This window comes from Choristoneura fumiferana, chromosome 12 (assembly GCF_025370935.1).
Source record: "Choristoneura fumiferana chromosome 12, NRCan_CFum_1, whole genome shotgun sequence".
Taxonomy (NCBI): domain Eukaryota; kingdom Metazoa; phylum Arthropoda; class Insecta; order Lepidoptera; family Tortricidae; genus Choristoneura; species Choristoneura fumiferana.
In genome coordinates this window covers 18,819,464-18,843,442 of record NC_133483.1, presented here as the reverse complement: position 1 = coordinate 18,843,442, position 23,979 = coordinate 18,819,464, and the positions used below count along the sequence as shown (strand labels likewise).

The 23,979-nt window shown below is 36.0% G+C and overlaps 1 protein-coding gene across 3 annotated transcripts in view; it reads right to left on the bottom strand.

Moving 5' to 3' along the window:
- The window catches only part of spz5 (spatzle 5 Toll-1 receptor), a 50,683-nt gene that overhangs the window by 25,957 nt on the left and 747 nt on the right, over positions 1-23,979 (bottom strand). For all 3 annotated transcript variants that reach the window (XM_074095664.1, XM_074095665.1, XM_074095666.1), the window contains exon 2: positions 16,644-16,699. In XM_074095664.1, coding sequence (XP_073951765.1) covers positions 16,644-16,682 — 39 coding nt within the window. In that variant the 5' untranslated portion in view covers positions 16,683-16,699. The remainder of the gene's footprint in view (positions 1-16,643; positions 16,700-23,979) is intronic.

Below are 23,979 nucleotides of genomic sequence, written 5' to 3'. Positions count from 1 at the left end.
GCCGATTCGATCAATGCCATTTGTAAAATTATGGTATATGTACGAGTATGTTGGTGGTCCTTATTTAGAACTTATTTAGAGCGATATGAAAGCTTGCAAGGATGTGAAACCTAATCTGCTTAAAATATATGAGTGTTAGGTATTTGCAAGTGATATGAAGTTTACCAAGATGTCAATAAGCTTTCATATTAAAAAAATACATTTATTAGAGTTGTTGTACCAAATTTTAAGTCAATCCGATCACTGGAAGTGGATCAACTTCATTTCCAAAAACTCACAATTAGGCAAGGCAAGTTAAATAAAAATATATAAAAAATCTTTTTTCGCAGCACTGTAATATAAGGTCGGTGTATATATGCCAGCCTACGGGTAGGGACAAGTACTCGTAGGTACCAGCATACATTGTGTATTTGTGTGTTATTTGACGCGACGACTTTGTTTAAATCGATTACGAATCAAACACTTACAAATTAAATGTATCAAAATTCAAATCTATTGCCAAGAAAACATATATTTACATTTAAAGCATATTATTAAATTAATTCTCTGAATAAAATGTGCCACGTTCCGTCACGGTGTCAACTGTATCTAATTGAGACACTCGGGCACTGGTAAAAACATACTATGTCTGAAAGTAAACATGACTTGACAAAACGACCCAATTATTTTGACTATTAATTAATTTACGGTCAAATCGTGCGAAAAAGTCGTGTCTGTTACCAATCTCTTTAATCAAGTCATTACATTGTATATTTAAATAATTATTGATGTGATCAGAACAACAGATAGCGTCATAATCAAGTGTGACATGACAACTAGGAAAATCAGTATAATCAATGTCGTTTGATCTAGGCATAGTAGTAGTCCCGTAACTAATACAAACAGTTCTCTGAAATCACGCCCTTGTAGGAGTTATTTAAGATCTGAAATCGGTCGACCTTCACCCATTTTTACCCATTTTTTAAGGAGAGTAAGAGTAGTAGACCAGCTATTTTATTCACAGTCTAAGCTGACAGCTCTTGTATGGATCTGACAGGACTTAAGACCACTTAAACCTAGATTAAAAAGCCTGCAAGTGGACGTAAATATTTACCTAAACACAATTAAGTACATGCATTACAATTAGAGCTAATTTCAATAGAAGTTATAAATACAAAAACAGCAAATCGGTTTATAAGTGTGAGAGATGTAAGTCAAGAAACAAATATTGAGAACCGCTTTTATTCAGTCTGATAAAAACTATTCGAAAATCATGCAAACTGTACCTACTGAGCTTTTTATGCATCTATCTTTAACTAAACATCAGCTATACGATTCTGTTTATGTATAGATATTAAACAAAGATTCTGGGAATGTAGTCAGTCCACTTTTATTTAATAATTATTGTCATATGTATGTTAATTTCTCTCGAACGCTCTTCCTAACGCAATAGCCTTGATAGCGACCTTGGACAATGTTATTTCTTCTAGTTTATATACTGGACTATACCCTTACATAACATAAATGATATGCCACAGAATAAAATAAACTTGATTAATTTTAATTTTAACGAATAGGTTTTTTTCTCAAGTTTGCGGGGCAGCGTTATTTTTATTAGAGAATATTAATGTAAATACATTATAACCTAACTAGCTGTTGCCCACAACTTTCTGCTTATCTGCTTGTATGCATCCTACAAGAACTTTAGGATGAACAGTGGGCTATAAAACAGGGATAGTGTAGCTTTATGTTAGTCAAAGTATTTCAAAATACAATTTAGTAATTCCAAGAGTGAAGGAACTCTTCATTAAAATAGATCGCATCAAAAACAAAGATGTGAAATGAGAGCAGAGTTGAATATTAAGGGTATGCGTCGTTGTTGACTTCGCCGACAAAAGAATTTAAATCTAAGTAAGTACCTAAATAAAATAAGTAGGCGCTAAGGTCTGTGTAGAAAATCTTGAAATTTATATTTTAGAACATGCAACATTCTAAAATTAACATGAAACTACCGTGAGCCTACCTCATATTAAATGATATTGTAACGGATAACTCTCATCTTAAATCGAATGTATTTCGATTTAAGACGTGAGTTATCCGTTACAATATCACTTAATATTCTAAAATGAATTTATATTATATACTAGCTTAAGCCCGCGACTTCGTCTGCGCGGATCTAGTTTATCGCGCGGTGGCGCCCTCTACCGGAATAAAAGGTATCCTATGTTGATCCTTGGGGTTCAAAATATCTATATACCAAATTTCATCAAAATCGGTTCAGTGGTTTCGACGTGAAAGCGTAACAGACAGACAGACAGACAGAGTTACTTTCGCATTTATAATATTAGTAGGGATTTTTTTTCTTGATACCACACAATGTGTGCTACCTCAAAGTAATATATATTCTTTACACAATGCATTTATTTCACTTCACGTGTAACTTAACTTCAAGACTTGACTTGGCTAGTTTTGATCAACAAACCAATTTTAGAAAAGTAAATAACAAACGAGTAGACAAATATAATATCTATATAAGTAGTCTGTAGGTACGTCAATTTTTTTCAGTACTCAGTACATTTACTACACAAGCTTAAATAAGGTAAGGTACTTTAAGCCGGTCGTCGCATCTTCACCGCTCTTTACTACTTTACGCTACTAACCTTTACTGACCTTGAACTCTCAAGGCGTGACCCAAAAGGACCCGGCAGACGCAACCTTACTCCATTGTTTGCAAAAGGTCGCGCTTTAACAAATTGCATAGTACCAGTCATTTGAATGCGTTACAGGAAAACTTGGCTATTGCCAAAGTTATTAGGCATTGTTTGGGTGTTGCAGGTAATTTCTAGTAGGTTGATGTTCGTTGGTTGCGTTGCGTCTGCGCACTTTGTTAGCTATGAATCTTTACATGCATAGTATGAAACAAAGTTGCTTCCCGCCGTCTGTCCCTCCGCAAATTCAAAAATTCAAATTCAAATGATTTATTCAGTAAATAGGCCGCAATGGGCACTTTTACCCGTCATTTTTTTAAACTACCAGCGCTTTCGGAAAGACCATCATTTCCAAGAAGAATGCGCCCGCAAAACTTGGCAGAAAAGTCATTTTTTCATAAAAATATAATTACAAAATAAAAATACTTAAAAACTATATTATACAATTAAAGAAAAAAAATACAAAAAATAATAATACGCCTAAATCTTTTAAACTACGTAACAATTTTTTATGCATATTAAATATAATGACCCGGATAACTCACGTCTTAAATCGAGTTTAGCTCGACATGTTTCGGGCTAATCCGTAGCCCTTCGTCTTCGGAGCAACGCGACTCAGCGGCTGCTGCAACACGCGCACTGCGCGCCGCCGCTCTGCTCGCGCGACTACCCGACGAAACTGACACCGGCACACAACTACCCGCGTTTTCATCATCATTACAACTGTCAAATGTAGGGTAGCACACAACACTAACAACATCGCTCTGTAAAGGTACGTTCACACACACCGATGACGCAGCACGAGTATTTAACACCGTTTTCCAACTCGGAGGTACCGTCCACTATCCCGGTTGAAATTCGGCCGACGACTAGTCATTATATTTAATATGAGTGAGTCTCACGGTAGTTTCATGTTCAAAATTTTTTATGCAGTTTGCATTATCAATTACTTAGATATTTTTTTTATATGGAACGTTTGTGTATCCTATGCTACCATCTCACTAATATTATACTCGTAAAAGCGAAAAGTTGTGTGTTTGTGTGAGAGAGAGTGTGTATGTTCGTTACTTCTTCGCATCAAAACGGCTTTTTGCACGAAATTTGAAACAGAGTTAGTTTATATTTATGTTTTTAAACTTTCGCGATCTCACGATTACAATTCAACATTAAAAACAGTGAAAATAAACTTAAAAGGTTCCGTTTCATTCATAGATACATTGTTACAAGTAAAATTAATATACTTCATTCAAGCATTTGAAAAAAAAGAATAACAATAACATTTTCGAGACATCTAGATTTAATCGATCAGTTCGATTGTATTTTAATTAAATTGACGAAAATATAATATGAAATTGAAACAAGTAAGTATAGTGATGTTAACATGATTAGGCGACATTTAGGTGTAGTTCCATGTTTAGATAGCATATTCCAATTTGAACTTTATACTTACAAGCACAGAGAAAGCTTTAGATTACCACCAAATATAGACTTAGTACTTTGCAGTAATGTACTACATTATGAGAATATTATGGGAAAGTTTAGGCATATTAACGAAGCCAACGTGATTTAATACGTTGATTATAAAATTTATGCTGTTAATTTATCAAATCGGTAACTTGGTGATGGAAAAGAAAGTTTAGGATGATTGTAATTCGTGTTTAGAATGAGGGGTTTAGTGATATACTATACTTAGTTTTTTTAGCACTAGAAAAAGGTTAATTTTACTTATGATACCAAAAGAATATAAATGATCATATATCCTTGCTAAACGTTACATATTTGCTGTGACTTATTTTTCCACTGTGTTTTTCAATAAAAAGACACGTCAAGATCACTTACCTTCTTTCTAATGCTAAAAAAACGAAGTATAAGTAGTTGGCGCTATTGCTATAGTGGGGTACGGTCGACAACTTTGACATTTGCGTCACATTAGTGATTTTTTAAATAAATAAATAAACCATTTTTTTCGCACTGTCATCGTTTGTCCACCATTAGGTACTTCTCTTATTTCGTTTTCTAGAATTTTCTGCCGTACAACGGTAAAAATCACAAGACTGTGGCAAAATTGTCCTACGATGGATAGTCATATTTAAAGAAAAAGGTAGTTAAATGAGCCGATCGCAAGCAGGGTTGTTACGTCAAACAAACCTTTCGATACTAACGCCATCTAGCAACATTTCGTCTGTAATGAAATCCTCATTGTGGTACAGCTATGAAAGTTAATTACGTGTCATTATTATATTGTAAATGTCAAAATTGCGGTTTTTTTTTCAATTTGACATTTAACAATAACTGTAAACTTATATTACATTCTCATTATGTTTTTTTTTTATTTATTTGGGTAAAAAGTTAATAAGTAGTTTCAATCTATAAACTGAACCGTCTTTCAAAATGAACGGAAATCAAGAAAAACACGATGTAGAATACACATTTGCTATTTGAAATCTTACTTTTGAAAAACCTACATTGTAACCAATAACTTCTGCGGTTAAGACAAAGGACACCAGATATTAACGACCCTAAAAGTATTTGGAGGTACATTACGTAATTTTGTTGCTGAAATGTCAGTGCAGATGAATTATGAACTAAATGAAACTATCACAAAAATGAGAGAGATATAATAAGAAACGTTTTCATATAGATCAACGTTTGAAGTGTACATTCACCTGTATAATATCTGCCATAACAGAGCGTGCTAAAATATCTGATGTCGTACATACCGGCACGCTTTCTTGTGTCAGATATTGGTGCTGGTGACTGTACCGCGTCAAAAGCGTGCTGATAAATAGGACGTGTTAAGCGCTCGGTTTTTTTATGAGGTAAACGCTGCGTTTGACGCACATCAATTTTGTATCAGATAATGCATGCGCTGCGCACCTCTGAGTTTTTCGAAATTCATGTGCGGAATACATTGAAATTTACCACGAGCTTTGCGGTGAAGGAAAACATCGTAAGGAAACCTGCACAAACCTGCGAAGCAATTCAATGGTGCGTGTGAAGTTCCAATCCGCACTGGGCCCGCGTGGGAACTATGGCCCAAGCCCTCTTGCTCTGAGAGGAGGCCTGTGCCCAGCAGTGGGACGTATATAGGCTGGGATGATGATGATGATGATGAATGAATGCGCTTGCGGGCTCACCGCCTAAGACAATGTTTGGTAAAAGTCAAAGTCAAAGTCAAAGTCAAAATATCTTTATTCAATTTAGGCTATAACAAGCACTTATGAATGTCAAAAAAATCTACCACCGGTTCGGAAAAAACTTCTGCTGAAAGAAATCCGGAAAACTCAACGAGTATATATATATATATTTTTAAAAACAGATTTACAGTATTATTAAATGATATGTGTACATCACAAGTATTTAACACAACTTTATTTTTAACACAGTAGGTTCGCTATTTGAAGGGATCGCTAATGCGGATCGGAATTATTTCCAAATATCCCTGTCCATGATATAATCATTAACTTTATAATACGCCTTTGATATTAATGTCTTCTTGACAATAGATCTGAATTTTGTATCAGTTTTTCATATTAAATTTTTTGGAATTTTATTATAAAAACGTATGCAATTTCCAGAAAAGACTTTTTTGGTTTTAGCCAGTCTGTAAGATGGAACTTTAAGCTTCCCTGTGTTTCTAGTAGCCTTTGGCTTATCGACGTTAGTGGGAAAAAATTAGATTACCTGATGCAAATTGATGTGCGTCAAGCGTATTGCGTTTAACGTACCGTTTATCGCATAAATCAACCGAGCGCTTTACCAAACATTGTCTTACGCCACAATACAAGTACGTGGTGAACGCAGCGGCAAGCGCATAAATTATCTGATACAAAAATTATTTGTGCGTCAAACGCATTGCGTATAACGCAGCGTTTGTCGCATAAAACAACCGAGTGCTTAAATATTTGCATGGGTGTTTCGTTTCGTTCCTAATCCCGCCATCTATTGAATATTCCAGACATTATTTTACTTGTGGCTTTCGCAGGCATAAATAATTAAACCTGGTAGTTGAATTGAAATTCGGGGCTTTTACTAAATTCCCAGAAATTACTTACAGCGTGAATTTCATCCAAATTGAATGTCTCTAATCCTTGCGTTTGAGATTTCAAGATTTTATTTCTATTTCGTGGAAAGATCGATAAAATAGTAGCCTATTTGTTTTATCAGACTTTCAGCTACCTACATTCCAAATTTAGAAGGAGTAAAAACACACACACATACTCAAAAAAAAACCTATTTATAATATGTATTTGTAAGATTCGGGGTCCATTTGACTGCCATAATTTTATAAGTCATAATGTAACGTTTGTCATAATTATTGTTGGTCATAATTTTTTTCCCGCTGAAACCGTACATTTTTCATATACTTTTAAATGGTGCATCCTGTAGAACTCTTTAGGTTAGGTTAGGTTTGTTTTATAACAATACTGAAAAATAAATGGTTTCAGAGAAAAAAAGATTTATTGTCAAACATTAGGTGTCGATATGACTAACAATTTTCGACAAGTCGATATAGACCCTTACGATTAATTTTGAAACACCTTGTACATGGCACATAACGACCGCGGTCGCTTAGTGACTAAGCAAGTGACATCGTGAACTGGACCTTGACCTATATCTTTAATCCCAGCGCAGTTAAACATTTAATATCAAGGTCAACGTCACCAAAGAACATGTCATTAACCGACGGCGACGATACATTCTGAGCTGTTAATTGCAGCATGAGTCATGACCTCTTTGCGTTAGCAAATAAGAACAGTTTTTGATAATGTGGTTTTAATGTTGATTTTATTGCAAATATAACCTTTTTTAAACTGTCGTCTGTGAACCTTGGGATGAGTATGAAAGTAGTGTTTATTCACGACAGTTGAGCAAGAGTGCGGTCATCGCTCATCTGAAATGCTGTACGTATGATTACTACGAAATTTAAACTAAACACATTTACATACAGGTTGTCTTGAAATTCTTCCGGAATATTTCAGAAGGTTATTTTGTTAGTTTGACTAATAGGCCAATAGGATTAGAATTTTTCGAAGAATAAATTCCCAGCGAGCTGGAAACCACCAGTTTGGCCATTCCAGGAGGTGTGCGTAACTTTTGGGAGCTAGTTAACCACGAAATTTTAACTCTTTTTCTCAGTGTTCTCAGGTTAAGTCCGTACGGACAGACCGACAGAAGAGTTCAGTGATTGTTTTATTTTTTAGATTCCTAGCAATAATTTGCTTTCCAATGTAAATCATGTAGTAATAAATTACAACAAAATATGACAACGAAGGTATGGGAAGGCGTTTAGAATGTATAGGAGTTTTGTTTCAAAATGTTGTGAAATACATGGTACGGTATAATATTGCCAAGCATCATGTCGTCATATGAGATCTATTAGATTTCTGAGTAAACAATTTGCCATCGTTTTAGCAATCGTTAAAACCATATTAGAGTTTATCTGAAAATTTAATTTAGGCATTAAGTTTTTACTTGAAGTCGTGAGAAATATTATTGTAAATAAGGTACTCGTCCGAAGACTCACCAGCACCATATCTGACACAAGAAAGCGTGTATCTGATACCACTCTATTAGGGTTCCGGAGCCAAAATGACAAAAACGGAACCCATGTTCGCCATGTCTGTCTGTCTGTCTGTCTGTCTGTCCGTCCGTCCGTCCGCTTCTTTGCTCAGGGAGTATCAATGCTAGAAAGCTGTAATTTTGCACGGATATATATGTAAACTATGCCGACAAAACGGTACAATAAAAAATAAAAAAAGACCATAAAGTGGGGGTGTTTTTTTTCTCATCCAACCCTATTGTGTGGGATCGTTGGATAGGTCTTTTAAAACAATTAGGGGTTTGCTCAGACGATTTTTCGATTCATTGATTTTTTTAAAAATATTCAACTTTATAGTGCAAACTTTATAGTGCAAAGGATGGTGGTAAGGGTATATCAAACTTTCAAGGAAAACTATGACGACTATGTTTGCTTGAGAATTATTAGTAGTTTTACTCTTAAATAGCAGCCTAAGGTATAAAATATACCTAAACTTGGAAGATTTCGTATAAAGAAAAATATTAGTTAACTTTTTCGTAATGGTTACGGAACCCTGTTTTGGGCATGTCCGACACGCTCTTGGCCGTTTTTTTTTAATAGAGCCAGTAGGACGTGTGATATTTGTGCACGCTCCACTGTGTGTGGCAGATGTTAATGCAGGTGTGACAGTATCACTGGCGGCCATCTTTAACTTTATGTTATTTGTAATTGAGGTGACATCAGGATGCCATCTATTGAGCATTATCATGTTGGACTTGCACATCTTAGAGGGCGATGTTATATGCCATAGCGTTTCGTAGTAGGAATTAGCGAGATCAGTGTTACTTATTTTGTTTTTAGTTTTTCCATCGTGTGAGACGTGATTTAGTAAAACTCTAGTAAAGTTATCCAAAAAAATGTGAATGCGGTGGTCCTATAATAATGATAGCTAATTAGCTATTATTATATGTAGGTAGTCAAATGACTACTACAATACCTACTTACATACAATGCAATACAATTACCCTTTTTTCTTTTTACATCTGTTTCTTTCAAGAGATCGCTCTGTAAAGATCAGATGCTCATTGATTGTCGTTTTATTTTTCTTATTGTAATTAATTACTATTGCTCTGAACTTATTTCATGGTGGACACTAAAGATTTCGAATTCTTCGCAGGCGAAGTGCGGGCAAAAGCGAGTCCTAAATAATATACTTTTATCTTACCCAAATTAAAAATCAACTTAAATTCCTAATAGCAATAAGATTCAAACTCAAAGTGGAGAGACAAGTCAGAATCAGAATGTATTGCTAATGCATACTTTTACATAATCAGGCGTTAAATGTCTGTGTACATACGTACATGTACATATGAGGCTATATGTCAAGTTGAAAAGAAAGCGTTAACTCAAGGTCAGGGTTAAAAGGAAATCAAAACTGTCTGTCTCGCTCTTCTTGCCGCTAGGTAGCTTGGATTCGACTATGGGATTCCAGCGAAGGGGGAAAGGGAGAGACGTAATGTTATGATTACTTGCATTTTATCTAGGTCATAACATAAGACATAGGACACAAATAATTAAAAAATTCAGACCATATAAATAGTGCGAGTGGGACTTGCACACAGAGGGTTCTGTACACCCCTAAGTATTAAATTGACACATTACACAATAGTACAAATAGCCAGATAGAAGATAGAACGGTAAACATTAAATAATACAGACTTTTACTGTTTCCTAAACCAGTTCAGTGACCGGACGGAATAGAAGACAGGCGACATTCCGTACCAAATATAATCACAGAATGCAGTTTCGCCAAAACAAACGGGCGGATCAAACTTGTATACATTGCTGCAGTGATATATTTATCATTATACTAGCCTTCCTGCGGTTTCGCATGCGCAAACCAGCAACTGAGCCTAGCAATGAAATTCCGAGATTTCGATTTTTTTTGTGGAATTTTCCGAAAATTACGTAGTGTATTTCATTATCGTATAAAAACGATTTTCATCTCTAATTCACATGAAATTTTGAGCTATTTATTTATTTAGTCCAAAATTCTAGGATACCTACCCCAAATATTCCCGAAAAATTACATCGTAAATTTCGTTAAAGTCGCTTAAAAAACCCACCACCCAGAATTTTAGGGATATTCACGATTCGAGCGGCCCGACTATTGAACTTTAAGTATACTAGTACTTATTCTGTGCTTAAGTTACTTGATAGATTGTCGACCACTTGACTTTTTTTTATGTTTTAGTTGCATTTCCAGTTCTGGTGGAGACCGCGGATCGGCAAGCTTAGCGTAGGACGTCTACCAACGAGATGAACGGATGACATGGTCAAAGTCGCGGGTTCACGGTGCATGCAAGCCGCTTCCAACCGAGGCAACTGGTGGTCTATGGGGGAGGCCTATGTCCAACAGTGTACGGCGATATGATGATGATGAAGACAGTTGGTTTTTTATTTTTTTAATTTATTTCCCATCAGATTTAATTTTAGAATTATAGAGCGATGTATGTCGAACTAGACGAAGTCATAAGGACACGTAATGTGTTGTGTAAGGCGCCGGCGCGGGCGCACTGGACGCGTGACATGCAATCGCCGCCGTTTATGGTCGCGGATGCGCGCGTTTGTCTCTTCGATCGGTATTTGGGACAGTTTGGACGGATTAACCGTCTTTAGAATGTTTTGTTTCGAGGAATAGAAGTAGTACCGGATATAGACCGGTTTATCTTGGTTTCCGTTAACTTTGGTAGGCTTCGGTCATTGATAGAAACTACATGGTACTCGCACCTAATTAACTTTCTGGCCAAATCTTGATTTGAAAAAAAAATTTTTTTTGTTACATAGCATAAGTTATATTTAGGTTCCATCGGCTACATATACCTCCAAATTACATTAAATTTTAACCGCAAAGAATTGAATTTTCTATACAAGTTCACGCCATTGTTAAAGGTTAAATTGTAAAAAAAAAACTAAGTGAACTTCATGAGTGACATTGATGTGTCACATAAGAATAATTAATAAGTCGCTTTTTTCAAAATGTGTATGAATTAAAAACACTTTAGTTACGGACTTCAAAAAGCGTCATAAATTAAAAACTTTTACATTGTTTTAATGATCATAATTAATTAATTAAAAACAGGTATTGTTAGATATGTGAGGTTCTAATTTTATATTTGTGCGGCGCACAGCTGATAAGTTACGAATGATGTGTCCAATAGATTAAATAGAACGGGAAAAAATTGTGACAGTTTCAAGGAATATCTCATTTAATTTGTACTCTCTTATGTCATACTGTTTCTGTCATAAATAGGTAACAAATAGGTACCGATATTATTATCGTCATAATTAATCAACATTACCTATTACAGCATAGGTAAGTATATAAAACAAAAAAGTGTCTAACATTCCAGCGTTTAGAAATCGACTGTTAAAAAATATCACTCAATTGACAATAATGACACCACAAAAATATCATGCCACTTCAATATATTCGAACAATGTCATGAGAGTTATAAAACTGACCAATTAGTGACTCTTGACCTTTCCATAAAATAAAATTCAGATTTCAACCCATTCGGTGTATGGCCGCTATAAAAACTATTGTTTACTTTAGACGGTTTTTACAAAAGGCGTATCTCCAACTGTCAATAGTTTAATATAGGATTCAAACTTGCCGACGTTAGGTTGAAAATGGAATTTGAATGTGGATTGGTTATGGCAAGGTTCGGTTGTCAAAATGCCTGTTTAATACTGGCCAGTTTGAATCTCAATTTTTTTTTGTTAGTTAATAAATGAAAGTCCCTAGAAATATCGAAGCTAGAAATCTAGAAATTTTGAGATTGACGAAATACTTATTGTCTTTTTATATTTTTACAGATGTAAAAATATTAAGATTTTTTTCAACCTTTTTTTTTATCGGTTATAGGTACTATAAGAGCTGTTTTCATACCAAATTTCAAGTTTCTAGGACAACTAAAAATACGAATAGCAAAGTGATAAGTAGGTTCCGTTTTTATCAAATGAGGCACGGAATCCTATAAATAAGAAATGTAACAAACGGTTTTACAGTTAAGTTAATTTTTTGTTAAATGTTTGGTTATGTTCAGATATAATAATGCTCGTATGTATAAAAAAATCGTCCACCGCCATTCTTGCCCTTTGATTATGTAATCCTTTTGTTGTCCTTGTATAGCGCGTCACGTAATAAAATTGACGTGAAAAAATAGTACTGAATATAGTACAAAATTATGGATGTAGAGAAAAGTTTTTATATAGGCCAAGTAAAAATCAATCTTATGTCAATGTCATAAGGACTGACGTGGAGCAACTTTTCTCACATTTAATACCAAGCACCAATGCAAGAAACGCCATTAATCACAAATGCGCATGGGCATCGCGAATGACATACTCGTAAACGAACGTTGTTGCTTAGATTGATTCCGTCCAAATATGGTTTTATAAATGTTTCGATGACAAAATTGTCACAGCAATGTCATGGATACTGTTACGAGTTTGCTAGGGCTGCGAGAGGAAATGAAAATGCATGTATTTTTTCTACCTAAAACTACACCATTGAATTGCTTCGCAGGTTTGTGCAGGTTTCCTCACGATGTTTTCCTTCACCGCAAAGCTCGTGGTAAATTTCAAATGTAATTCCGCACATGAATTTCGAAAAACTCAGAGGTGCGAGCCGGGGTTTGAACCCACGACCCTCAGCTTGAGAGGCGATAGGTCAAACCACTATGCCACCACGGCTAATTTACTTAATATACATTAAATCTTATGCCTTCAATTTATGGCGACTTATTTTTTTACATTTTATATGGTTTTAGGTAGGCCGCCAACAATACGTACATTCCACCTTCTTATATTTTACGGACTGTTGCAGATATTATTAAGAAAAAACCGGCCAAGTGCGAGTCGGAGTCGCGCACCGAGGGTTGCGTACAAACCTGTAGGTAGTCCCTTTAAAATTATTTAAAAAAAATATGATTTAACTAAAAATTTACATTTTTCGCAATTTTTCATTTATATGTGCTATAAGACGTTGCTTCGTACCAAATTTCAAGATTCCGAGTTCAGAAGTAGGTTTAGGTAGGTTTTGATTCCCTTGCGAGTTTCGAAAATTTGCGGCGTAAACGGCTGTATCTTTTGATTGCGTTGGCTTAGAAGTTTGATTTTGTCATAGCTCTAAGGGACAGTAGACTTGAGTATTTAATATAAGTTTCAGCTTGATACCTCCACGCGTTCCTGAGAAAAAGGGTCTTGACAGACGGACGGACGGACAACAAAGTGATCCTATAAGGGTTCCGTTTTTTCCTTTCCAGGTACGGAAACCAAAAAATAATTGAAGACAATTGAGTCTAACATAAAATATGTTAACATCATAAAAAGCAAATACTTATAAGGAATCTTCCTATGCCAAACTTGAACTCGCCGCAATTGGCAACCGCGTTGCCCCACCGCGTTGCGACAGTCGCGTGCGCACTTGACGCGTGCTATTGACACGCTGTAATCGTGCTGTCACTGCTCCGATATTGGGGAAAGATTGGCGTGGGATTCGGTTACATCATCATCATCATCATCATCCCAGCCTATATACGTCCCACTGCTGGGCACAGGCCTCCTCTCAGAACAAGAGGGCGTGGGCCATAGTTCCCACGCGGCCCAGTGCGGATTGGGAACTTCGCACGAACCATTGAATCGCTTCGCAGGTTTGTGCAGGTTTCCTCACGATGTTTCCTTCACCGCAAAGCTCGTGTAAATTTCAAATGTGATTCCGCACATGAATTTCGTAAAACTCAGAGGTGCGAGCCGGGGTTCGAACCCACGACCCTCTGCTTGAGAGGCGATAGGTCAAACCACTAGGCCACCACGCTTCATGCTTCGGTTACATGCTTAGCGTGGAATCAGTCCGTCATTCTGGTTTCCTGTCATTTACTCCGGTTTGATGAATATTATTAAAAACGTTTACTTTTGATTAGTCTCGGGTACGGGTTTTTCAGTCTGAAAGGGGTTCCGATACTTTTTAGGGTTCCGGAGCCAAAATGCAAACACGGAACCCTTATACTTTCGCCATGTCTGTCTGTCTGTCCGTCCGTGGCTTTGCTTAGGGACTATCAATGCTAGAAAGCTGTAATTTTGCACAGATATATAGGTAAACTATGCCGACAAAATGTTAGAATTAAAAATTAAAAAACAATTTTTTTTAGGGTACCGGTACCGACGTAAAGTGGGGTTGATTTTTTTTCTTATCCAACCCTATAGTGTGGGGTATCCTTGGATAGGTCTTAGGTCGGTGGAAAACCATTAGAGGTTTGCTAAGACGATTTTTCGATTCAGTGATTTGTTTGCGAAATATTCAACTTTAAAGTGACAATTTTCATTAAAATCGAGCGTCCCCCCCCCTCTAAAATCTAAACCAGTGGGTGGAAAAATTAAAAAAAAATCAGGATGGTAGTAAGTATATCAAACTTTCAGAAAAACTAAGCACAGCTAGGAACAGCAAGTTTGCTTGAGAATTATTAGTAGTTATGAGTAAATAGCAGCCTAAGGTAAAAAATATACCTAAACTTGGAAAATTCCGTATAAAATACGAAATCCTTAGAAAAATATTACTTATTTTTTTCGTAATGGCTACGGAACCCTATTTTGGGCGTGTCTGACACGCTTTTGGCCGGTTTTTTCCTCGTAGACCACTTTCAAAGATTTACTGTAATAAAACTCCTAAAACTTTTTTTTTTTCATGCCAACGTGGACCCAAGTCTGCTCTCCCTTGGATTCTTGGGGGACCACTTTGGGAACCTCTGGGTTACGCAGTAATTCTGTCGTCATTCTAACTAAAATGATGGATTGAACCTATATCAGAATAAATCCGCTTGTAGACGTCCGTTGTTTCACTGGACCACGGACCGTTTTTTGCATGTAAGCCATACAACACCGCAAGTCCGGCAAAAAAACGATCCGTTGTCCGGTGCGACAACGGACGTCTACAAGCGTTCTCTGATGTCATACTCGGACAGTTGCTAAGTATTATAAATATGGAAACTGTCTATTTGAAAATTTAAAACTCCGGAGAAGACTGTTTTTAATCCTAACGGTTTGTCGAATATAAAATTACAAATTTTCTACCCTAAGGGTTTCGATTTTTTGGGGGTCATGTTTTGTTTAGTTTATTTATTCAGTCAATGTAATATTACGTCATAATTTACAAAATGACAAGTTAGAAGAATTTATATTGAAATCGTCCAAATTAAAATCAACAAGATTTATAATAAAATAATATAACAGATAAAAAAATAAGAATGATAAAATGTCAAGGATAAAAATTAATACATACTTTAGTTTTTCTTTTTGCTTGTAAGGATAGTATTTTATTTTTAATTTTGTATTTTTTTATATAAAAAGATCTAAAAAATCGATTCTATGTATTTTATTGAAAATTTTGAAACTAGATCAAGATAAAAAAATTAAATCTCAACTGTTTAGTATATGGACATAACATTTGGCACGAGTGTTTTTACACAACATTAATGCTACGATATAATTTCTGGGAGTTCCCGCATGAATTTTGCGAAATTTAAATGTCATGCAGTTCTAATGGTTAACGCGAGCAAAACCGCAAGTTAAGTCTAGTGATAAATATACGAATACAAACATTTTGTCTAATCATTTAACAAAAACAAATGGCTGTCTAGTCAGGATCCAAATTGATTGGACACACCCCATTATTAGCGGAGTGAGATTCAAATGTACTTAGTTATATCCGCGTCTATATCATTTGAATAAGGACTCTCTAAGCGTAGAAATAAAGTTAAATTTTAAACAGCTATTGATAAGAACATATGATTTTTATAAAGTAACGCTTCCGTTGCATTCGGTCGTGGACCTCTATAGTTTGAATTATAATCCGTCACTAAGTACTTTGAAATAATCTCGTACCTCAAATCAATACGTCAACAAAATTGACCCTTGAAGTAATGATTATAAGGTTCACTCAGAAAAACTATCGATTTTTGAGGTACGAGCTTTTATAGATTAGTGACGAATTACAATTTAGATATTTGATCAAATCCTGTTTCTTATTGCGCGCTATCGAGTCATACGAGGCACTTCAAAGATTTTGAAAAGTGCTAAATTAACTATAACTTTATCTTTGCCACATTACATTACACGGCAAGATACTGTAGCTACGCCTTTGCGATATAGAAGCAAAGTTAGCAACACCCACTGCAATAGAAAAGTGCATTTTATATTTAATCGCTATGTGTTGAAGTAACATGACATGACCAGATTGCAATGAAAATGGTTGTTCGAAGTTGTCACAATAAAAAAGAGGATATTGCTGACTTTGCTTCTATATGACCATTATTTATATTTATGCAGAAACCCGCCTTTTACTCGTACACTCGCATGTATATATAATGACTCACCAAGAAAAATATTCGTATATGATGGCCCAGGCGTTTCATGATGCCCAACAAGGAGGCTGTAACAAAAAAATAATAGTTATATAAATAAATTGGTCCAAATGACGGGCACTAACCAACGGCAAGGCAGGCCGAAGCGGAGATGGCGAGATTACCTGGACACTGAGCGAGTGGCCAGATGTAGATCTGGATAGGGAAATGTGGTGGTCAGGAAGGAGAGGATTTTGGCTTAAAAAATATCATGATTGGTTTTTTGGAGTCTTTTTGTATTTTTTATTTAAACTCCAAATTTGTTACTTTTAGGGGTATCCCGTGAAACCATATCGAAAATACAAACTGAGACATGGATGCAAAGAAAACCAGAAAAAGAGACCAGCGCCAGTGCTGCTGCTTAAGTAGCAAAGTAGAAATAAGCAACCTGAGATATGTATGCATAGGGAAAATTCGTGACTAGATTCCTGTCCAGCAGTGGTGTAGGGGTTATAGCACGCAGCACGGAATGCTGAGGACCTGGGTTCGATTCCCAGTGCTGGTCTCTTTCTGGTTTTTCTATGCATCCATGTCTCAGTTTGTATTTTCGATGTGGTTAAAAAATATCTTCATTGACACAATTTCAACACGCATGTAAACAAAAAAAATAGCGACACATGGACTTCAACATCCATCGATGACAAACAAAGCGTTGTCCACCTTGAGCTTCCCTGACTTTTCCTGACTTTCCCTGGCTTTCCAGAAAGTTGACACCCTTTTCCCCAAATGACGTCAAAAGGATAATTCAATATGTAATCGATACCGTGACGGAGGTTTCGTGGGATTACCGCGGCCGTCACAGCCTGATAGCATCAGCTACGTAGCGTGACTTGGGAGATTTACTGTCTCACTCAGACAAGTCTATTAGCATCATCATGATCATCATCATCATTCCAGCCATACAGGCCTCCTCTCAGAATGAGGGCTTGGATCGTAGTTCCCACGCACACCCATTGAAGATTGGAAACTTCAGATACACCATGCGTTGTATTGCTTCGTTTGTGCTGGTTTCGTCATAATGTTTTCACTCACCGTATAGCTCGTGGTTAATTTCAAATGTAATTACACACATTAATTTAGAAAAACTTACAGGTATGAACCCGGATCTCTGCTTGAGAGGCCATAGGTCAAAACACTAAGCCACTACGGCTTTTCCCAGCGGTTGAAATTTCAAGATTTCATCCCAATCCCGTGGGAATATCGGGATAAAAAGTAGCCTATGTGTTATTCCAGATATCCAGCTATCTACATACCAAATTTCATCGAAATCCGTCCAACCGTTTTACACACACACACACACACACACACACACACACACACACACACAATACAAAGTTTCGCATTTATAAAGTATTAGTAGGATAGTTGAAACCCGCGACCTATACCGCTAAAATTGATGTGGTGTTAACCACTTACGAGGTTAAAGAAAAAAAAATATAAATCCTTCACAATCTTTCGAAGAAGGAAGCTTGCAAAGGTCACAAAGAAGGTTTCATTATTTAAGGGCTTCCCGTTCAATTCGACCATTTTACTTGTAATTATAGTTAAATTGTAAGTACACTTATGATTCGTTAAAATTTTCTTCCTCATGTATTGTTTTAAAATTACAAGAATTTTTGGACAATGACAATTTTCGAACATAAATATACATATCAGTAGGTCGATTAAGGTCAAGAAGGTCAATGACATTCATTCATAACATAACATTATTGGTCTGTAGTATAATTCCCATACAAAAGACATCAACGAGTACACAGTAGACTGCACTGACGAACTTGCTTGAGTGAGCATGTTACTACTAAACATAGAGAGGTGAGAGGTTTTAGAAATATTTGAACTTCCTTTTTTTAGGGTTCCGTACATCAACAGGAAAACGGAATCCTTATAGAATCACATTTTTGTCCATCTGTCTGTAAGATAGTCGTGATCAAGTCCAAGGTGATATTAGTTTTAGGAAAAATAAGTTTATAGATATTTACAGGTAAAAAGGGGAAAAAAATCACTAAATATTTATCATCATCATCATGTCAGTCGAATGACGTCCACTGCTCCACTCAGACCGATCTTGTGCTTTCCGCATCCACCGCGATCCCTCCGTCTTAACCAGGTCGTAGCTCTATCTTGTTGGAGGCCTACCGACAGCTCGTCTCAAGGTCCGCGGACGCCATTCGAGAACCTTCCGACCCCATCGCCCATCAGTCCTGCGAGCATGTGCCCCGCCCACTGCCACTTCAGTTTCGTAATTCTTCGGGCTATATCGGTAGCCTTAGTTCTACTGCGGATATCATCATTTCTGATTGCATAGAAACCCCGAGCATAGACCTCTCCATAGCTCTCTGGGTGACTTTGAGCTTCCTCATTAGGGCCATCGCTCAAAAAGCTCAAAATTTATACCACATCCTAAATGGCTTAAAATGACCTCGACGTTTCAGCCACGTTGCAGTAACATTGACCTCGAAAACTACTCGTCCCGGGTGTGATAAAAATAGATTCCTTTATATTAACAAGGTTTGAAACGCCTCAAACGGGTCACCGGGGACCTCCGATGGTATCTGTAAGGTGGCGTTCACACTCGTAAAACGCAACAATGCAGTCCCACGAATGGACACGGCTTTATTCCCACTGCGTTGAGTAACTTTATTGACCTAAAGCTAACTCAGTTATCGTCATTATGTTATAAATTTATTAAGGTGTTTTTGTGCACGCTACGGAAATCACAATCAACTGTTATTCTGTAAGGTGAGTCCGGGCAAGCGCGCCGCAGGGGTTAAGCGCTTAAGGTTAAATATCGAAAAGTAATGATATATTACACTACTAGCGACATCTTACAGGTCTTAGGTGCGTGGTTGTAAGATGTCGTTATTAGTGCTTTCGATACTTTTCGATATTTTAATGGTAGGCGCGTTTACCCCCTGCGGCGCGCTTGCCCGTCTCACCTTAAGTAGTCCAGTATTTGTTTTAATCGTACATTTTCACGAAAATATCAAAAAATCATAAACCTAACTGCCTTGAAAATTCTAAAAAGAAGAAAACAAGTCTAGTGGTCTAGAGCTCTGTTAAGTAGCTAACTTAAAGTTCAACAGTCGGGACCCATTCAAATCGTGACCAGCTCAAAAATTGTTTTCTTCTTTTGAGTATTTTTTTAAGGCAGTCGGGTTATGTTACTAAGTCTACTTCCATTGTCATCTTACTTAAAAAAATACGAGTATATAATACCAAATTTTAAGTCAATCCGACCACTAGAAGTGGGTCAAAATGACCTTCCAAGGTTAAAGCAATAAACAGAACCAGTTAAATAAAAGCCTGTAAAATTAGAAAATAAAACCGGCCAAGGGCGTGTCAAAATAGGGTTCCGTAGCCATTACGGAAAAATTAAGTAATATTTTTCTAAGGATTTCGTATTTTATACGGAATCTTCCAAGTTTAGGTATATTTTATACCTTAGGCTGCTATTTACTCATAAACTACTAATAATCCTCAAGCAAACTTAGCCGTTATAGTTTTCCTTGAAAGTTTGATATACTTACTACCATCCTGATTTTATTCAAATTTTTCCACCCACCGGTTTAGATTTTAGAGGGGGGGGGACGCTCGATTTTAATGAAAATTTGCACTTTAAAGTTGAATATTTCGCAAACAAATCAGTGAATCGAAAAATCGTTATAGCAACCCGCTAATGGTTTTAAAAGAACTATCCAACGATACCCCACACTATAGGGTTGGATGAGAAAAAAAAATCACCCCCACTTTGTCTATGGGAGGTACCCTAAAAAATTTTTTTTTAATTTTTAGTTGTACTATTTTGTCGGCATAGTTTAATTATATATCCGTGCAAAATTACAGCTTTCTAGCATTCATAGTCTCTGAGCAAAGCCGCGGACGGACAGACAGACAGACAGACATGGCGAAACTATAAGGGTTCCGTTTTTGCCATTTTGGCTCCGGAACCCTAATAAAAAGAGAGTCAAATAGAGAGAGATAGAGAAGTCTCGCAAAAGCCGCAACCAATCTACAAGACAATCCATGACCACTACCACTCCGTCAGGAGTGTACGACTGAGAAGAAGAAAATTAAAAATGTTTTATAGGTAAGTAATACTATTTTTTCAAAAGCATTTTTCAATAAAAATACTCGTCAAACTTGTTTACCATTTTCTAATGCTAAGATAAACGAAGGATAGTAATACATATGCCGTAAATACTCTCGTTACGAAACAAGGTGCCAACTGCAATCGCAGTAGGAAATGTGAATAGATCAGAGGGTCGCACGCGCAGCCGATCGTGCCTCGTTACCTCGTTAACTGTCTTGATATAGGGAAACTGCAAATTGTGGTCAGGAGACCTGTTTTTGGAATCGCATCACTTTAACGTGCCATTTAAAAATGTGTAAATTACAGTTATTCAGTGGACATTAAAAATGTTTAATGCTCTTCCAAAAATGATATTAAATTATTGTTTTATTGAATTGTTATTATTATACATTGACGAATAATGATTATATTTTTAACAATTGTTTTTAAAATTTATATCCATAAAAACGTCTACGTGCATATAAACAGTTCATTCCACCTCAGAACGTTGTTATTCATGAATTAGCATATTTTTATAATACTTTTGCACATTATTTAAGCAAACAAACGGATGCAAAACCCGAATTCCTACTTAATTACCGTGTGATCTGTATCTTTCGTAAAAACCCGAGAACCACAATAGAAATTGAACGTTGTATATTATGATCGTTATCTACCGGAATCATTGAGTCATATAAACTCGGAAAATGATGTCCGAATGAAGCAATACGCTTGGAAAAATTTGTTATTTTAACGTAGTAAATATTAAAAACGTCGGATTATTTACTACACACATACACAACAAAATTAGTTGAACTTTATTATATTACTATATTATTATTATTATTCATTACTATATCACTAGAACATTGAGATATCTTAATTGAAACTGAAATGCACGTCTTCATGGCATAAAAAAATACAACAGAATTGGTAACTTCCTCCTTTTTTGAAGTCGGTTAAAAAGATTCATTCACGACATAAAAAGAAAAAAAGAAAACAAAACTGATTATTTTAGAAGATTCGTAATATTGCGTAATATAACGCGTGTAATGAACGCCTACCGTTGACAAGAGACGATACATAAAACAGATTTAAATAAAAAAACAGATGTACAAATGCGAACTTATCCCATAAAGGGATTTCTTCCAGTTAACCTTGTAAATATTGACAGGATAATAGAAACAAGAGTAGACACATAATGAATTGATGAAAAGAAAAGTCAAAAGAGCCTAAAATTAACTGATTAGGTACTAATACGATACCAGGGCAAAACTTTGAAACGCGAAAATAAATACAATCGGTTTGGATGGAGATATTTAGTCTTTTTGTGACTCAACTTCCATACAAAAAATGAACTAAAAGAATTTCCTTGCTCACCCGCGACCTTACGATACAAAACTAAAAAAGCTAAAAGCTTAATATTATTTATTGGAAAAATTATTTTTTCCACTATATTAGTAATTAGTAGCCTTTATGTAGGGTAAATTATCGTACAAGGTTTTTTAACACCCTGTATAGGTGATTAACTATGCATTGAATCAGTAGGAGGCCCTTTACTACGAAGTGCAAAATTCGAACTTCGTATCTTGCCGTCCCGCTGACGCTATATTATTTAATAAGAGAGTGAGAGGGACGGTACGATACGTACTTCGATTTTCGAATTTCGTAGTAGCCCCTCTGCAGTAGAAGCTGTCATTGCGCCGATGATCGATGCACCATTTTGCTATCGCTGTTGCAATCTTTGACGAGATTGCTATAAGTAATAGCTGATGCGAAATGTTTAAGCTAGCGTTTACACAAAGGTACATAAATAATATAAATTCAAAAGTGCAAATACGTATCGGACCATGTACAGTCAAGGAAACTGCGTCATGTACGATGGTGGGACCTTTTTATAATCAATTTCACTATGATTGGCTTGGCTGATGTATGGGACGTCCATATGACATCAGGAGCACAAAGGTTCCACCATGGTTCGTAATTCAGTTTATAATACGGCAAATATTGAATACTAGCTGACCCGGCAAACTTCGTACCGCCTAACAGACAATCAATGTCGTGTTAACTTTGAAATAAACTTTTAATGTAGGACTTTGTTAACGTAATAAAATGAATACAAAAAAATATTAAGAAATATAATAGTAATAATATTTAAAAAACCATTGAGGATATAGGTTTAGGTATACCGTAGGCGCCAGGCTAGCAAACTGTCACTATTGTACCGTTTTTGTCAAACTTAAAACCTAAAATTGCTAAAAGTGGCTCCGAAGCGGTAACGTTTCGTGTGCTCTGCCTACCCCATTTGGGAATACAGGCGTGATGTTTGTGTGTTTTGAGTCAATAGTTTATTGGGATAACCTATATAAATAAATAAAACAAAGTCGGGTTAGTGACACCATTTATAACTCAAGAACGGCTGGTCAGATTTTGATGAATTTTGGTATGTCATTGAGATGGTACTACAACACCGTCAACACAGCGTCAAACCTACCGTGGCATAGTTTCTCGAAGCAAATTAGTCTAATAAAATGAGTGTTGTCTCATTTTATAAGAAAATGAGACAAAACACTAATATAACTAGACTAATATGCTTTGAGAAACAGGGTCCATGTTTGGGGATGAGGAAGATTTGGTGACAGGTAAGCAACTTATTTTAAGAAGAAATATGATTGTCTTGGATTCAAGGTGAAATTTTAATTGTGATACAAAATAAGTGCTTCTAGCTCAGTGCTGGACATTATACTCTTAATGCATTGATATATTGATTATAAATAATGTATGTTAGTCTGTAAGGTATTTATTGTATGGGCCAAGTTGCCCGAAATAAATGAATTTATTATTATTATTATTATTATTGTCTCAGTTGTTAAAATTGGTCGGATAAAATTTAAGATGTTCATACGTTGTCGAATTAAATCACTAACTAATTAAAACAATTTAGATAATGCATTGTCTGACATTAACTGAACCACTAATTTAGTATCACGTTTAAAATTTTATTATTGTATGATGATAAGGACACACGTGCACAACGCCGCTTAAAATAGTGCCGAAATATTTGAAACGGTTTTTATAGCAATTTTTGAGTCCAAAATTAGGCACGTCTTTGCCACGGTTACTAATTCTATGATTATCGATCGATGTAGGACAAATTAGTAGTAGTGACTGACCAAAGGTTTTGTTACAATAAGTACTTGTGTATCGGTGGTAGTTTCGAATTCGGCCAACAATTAACCT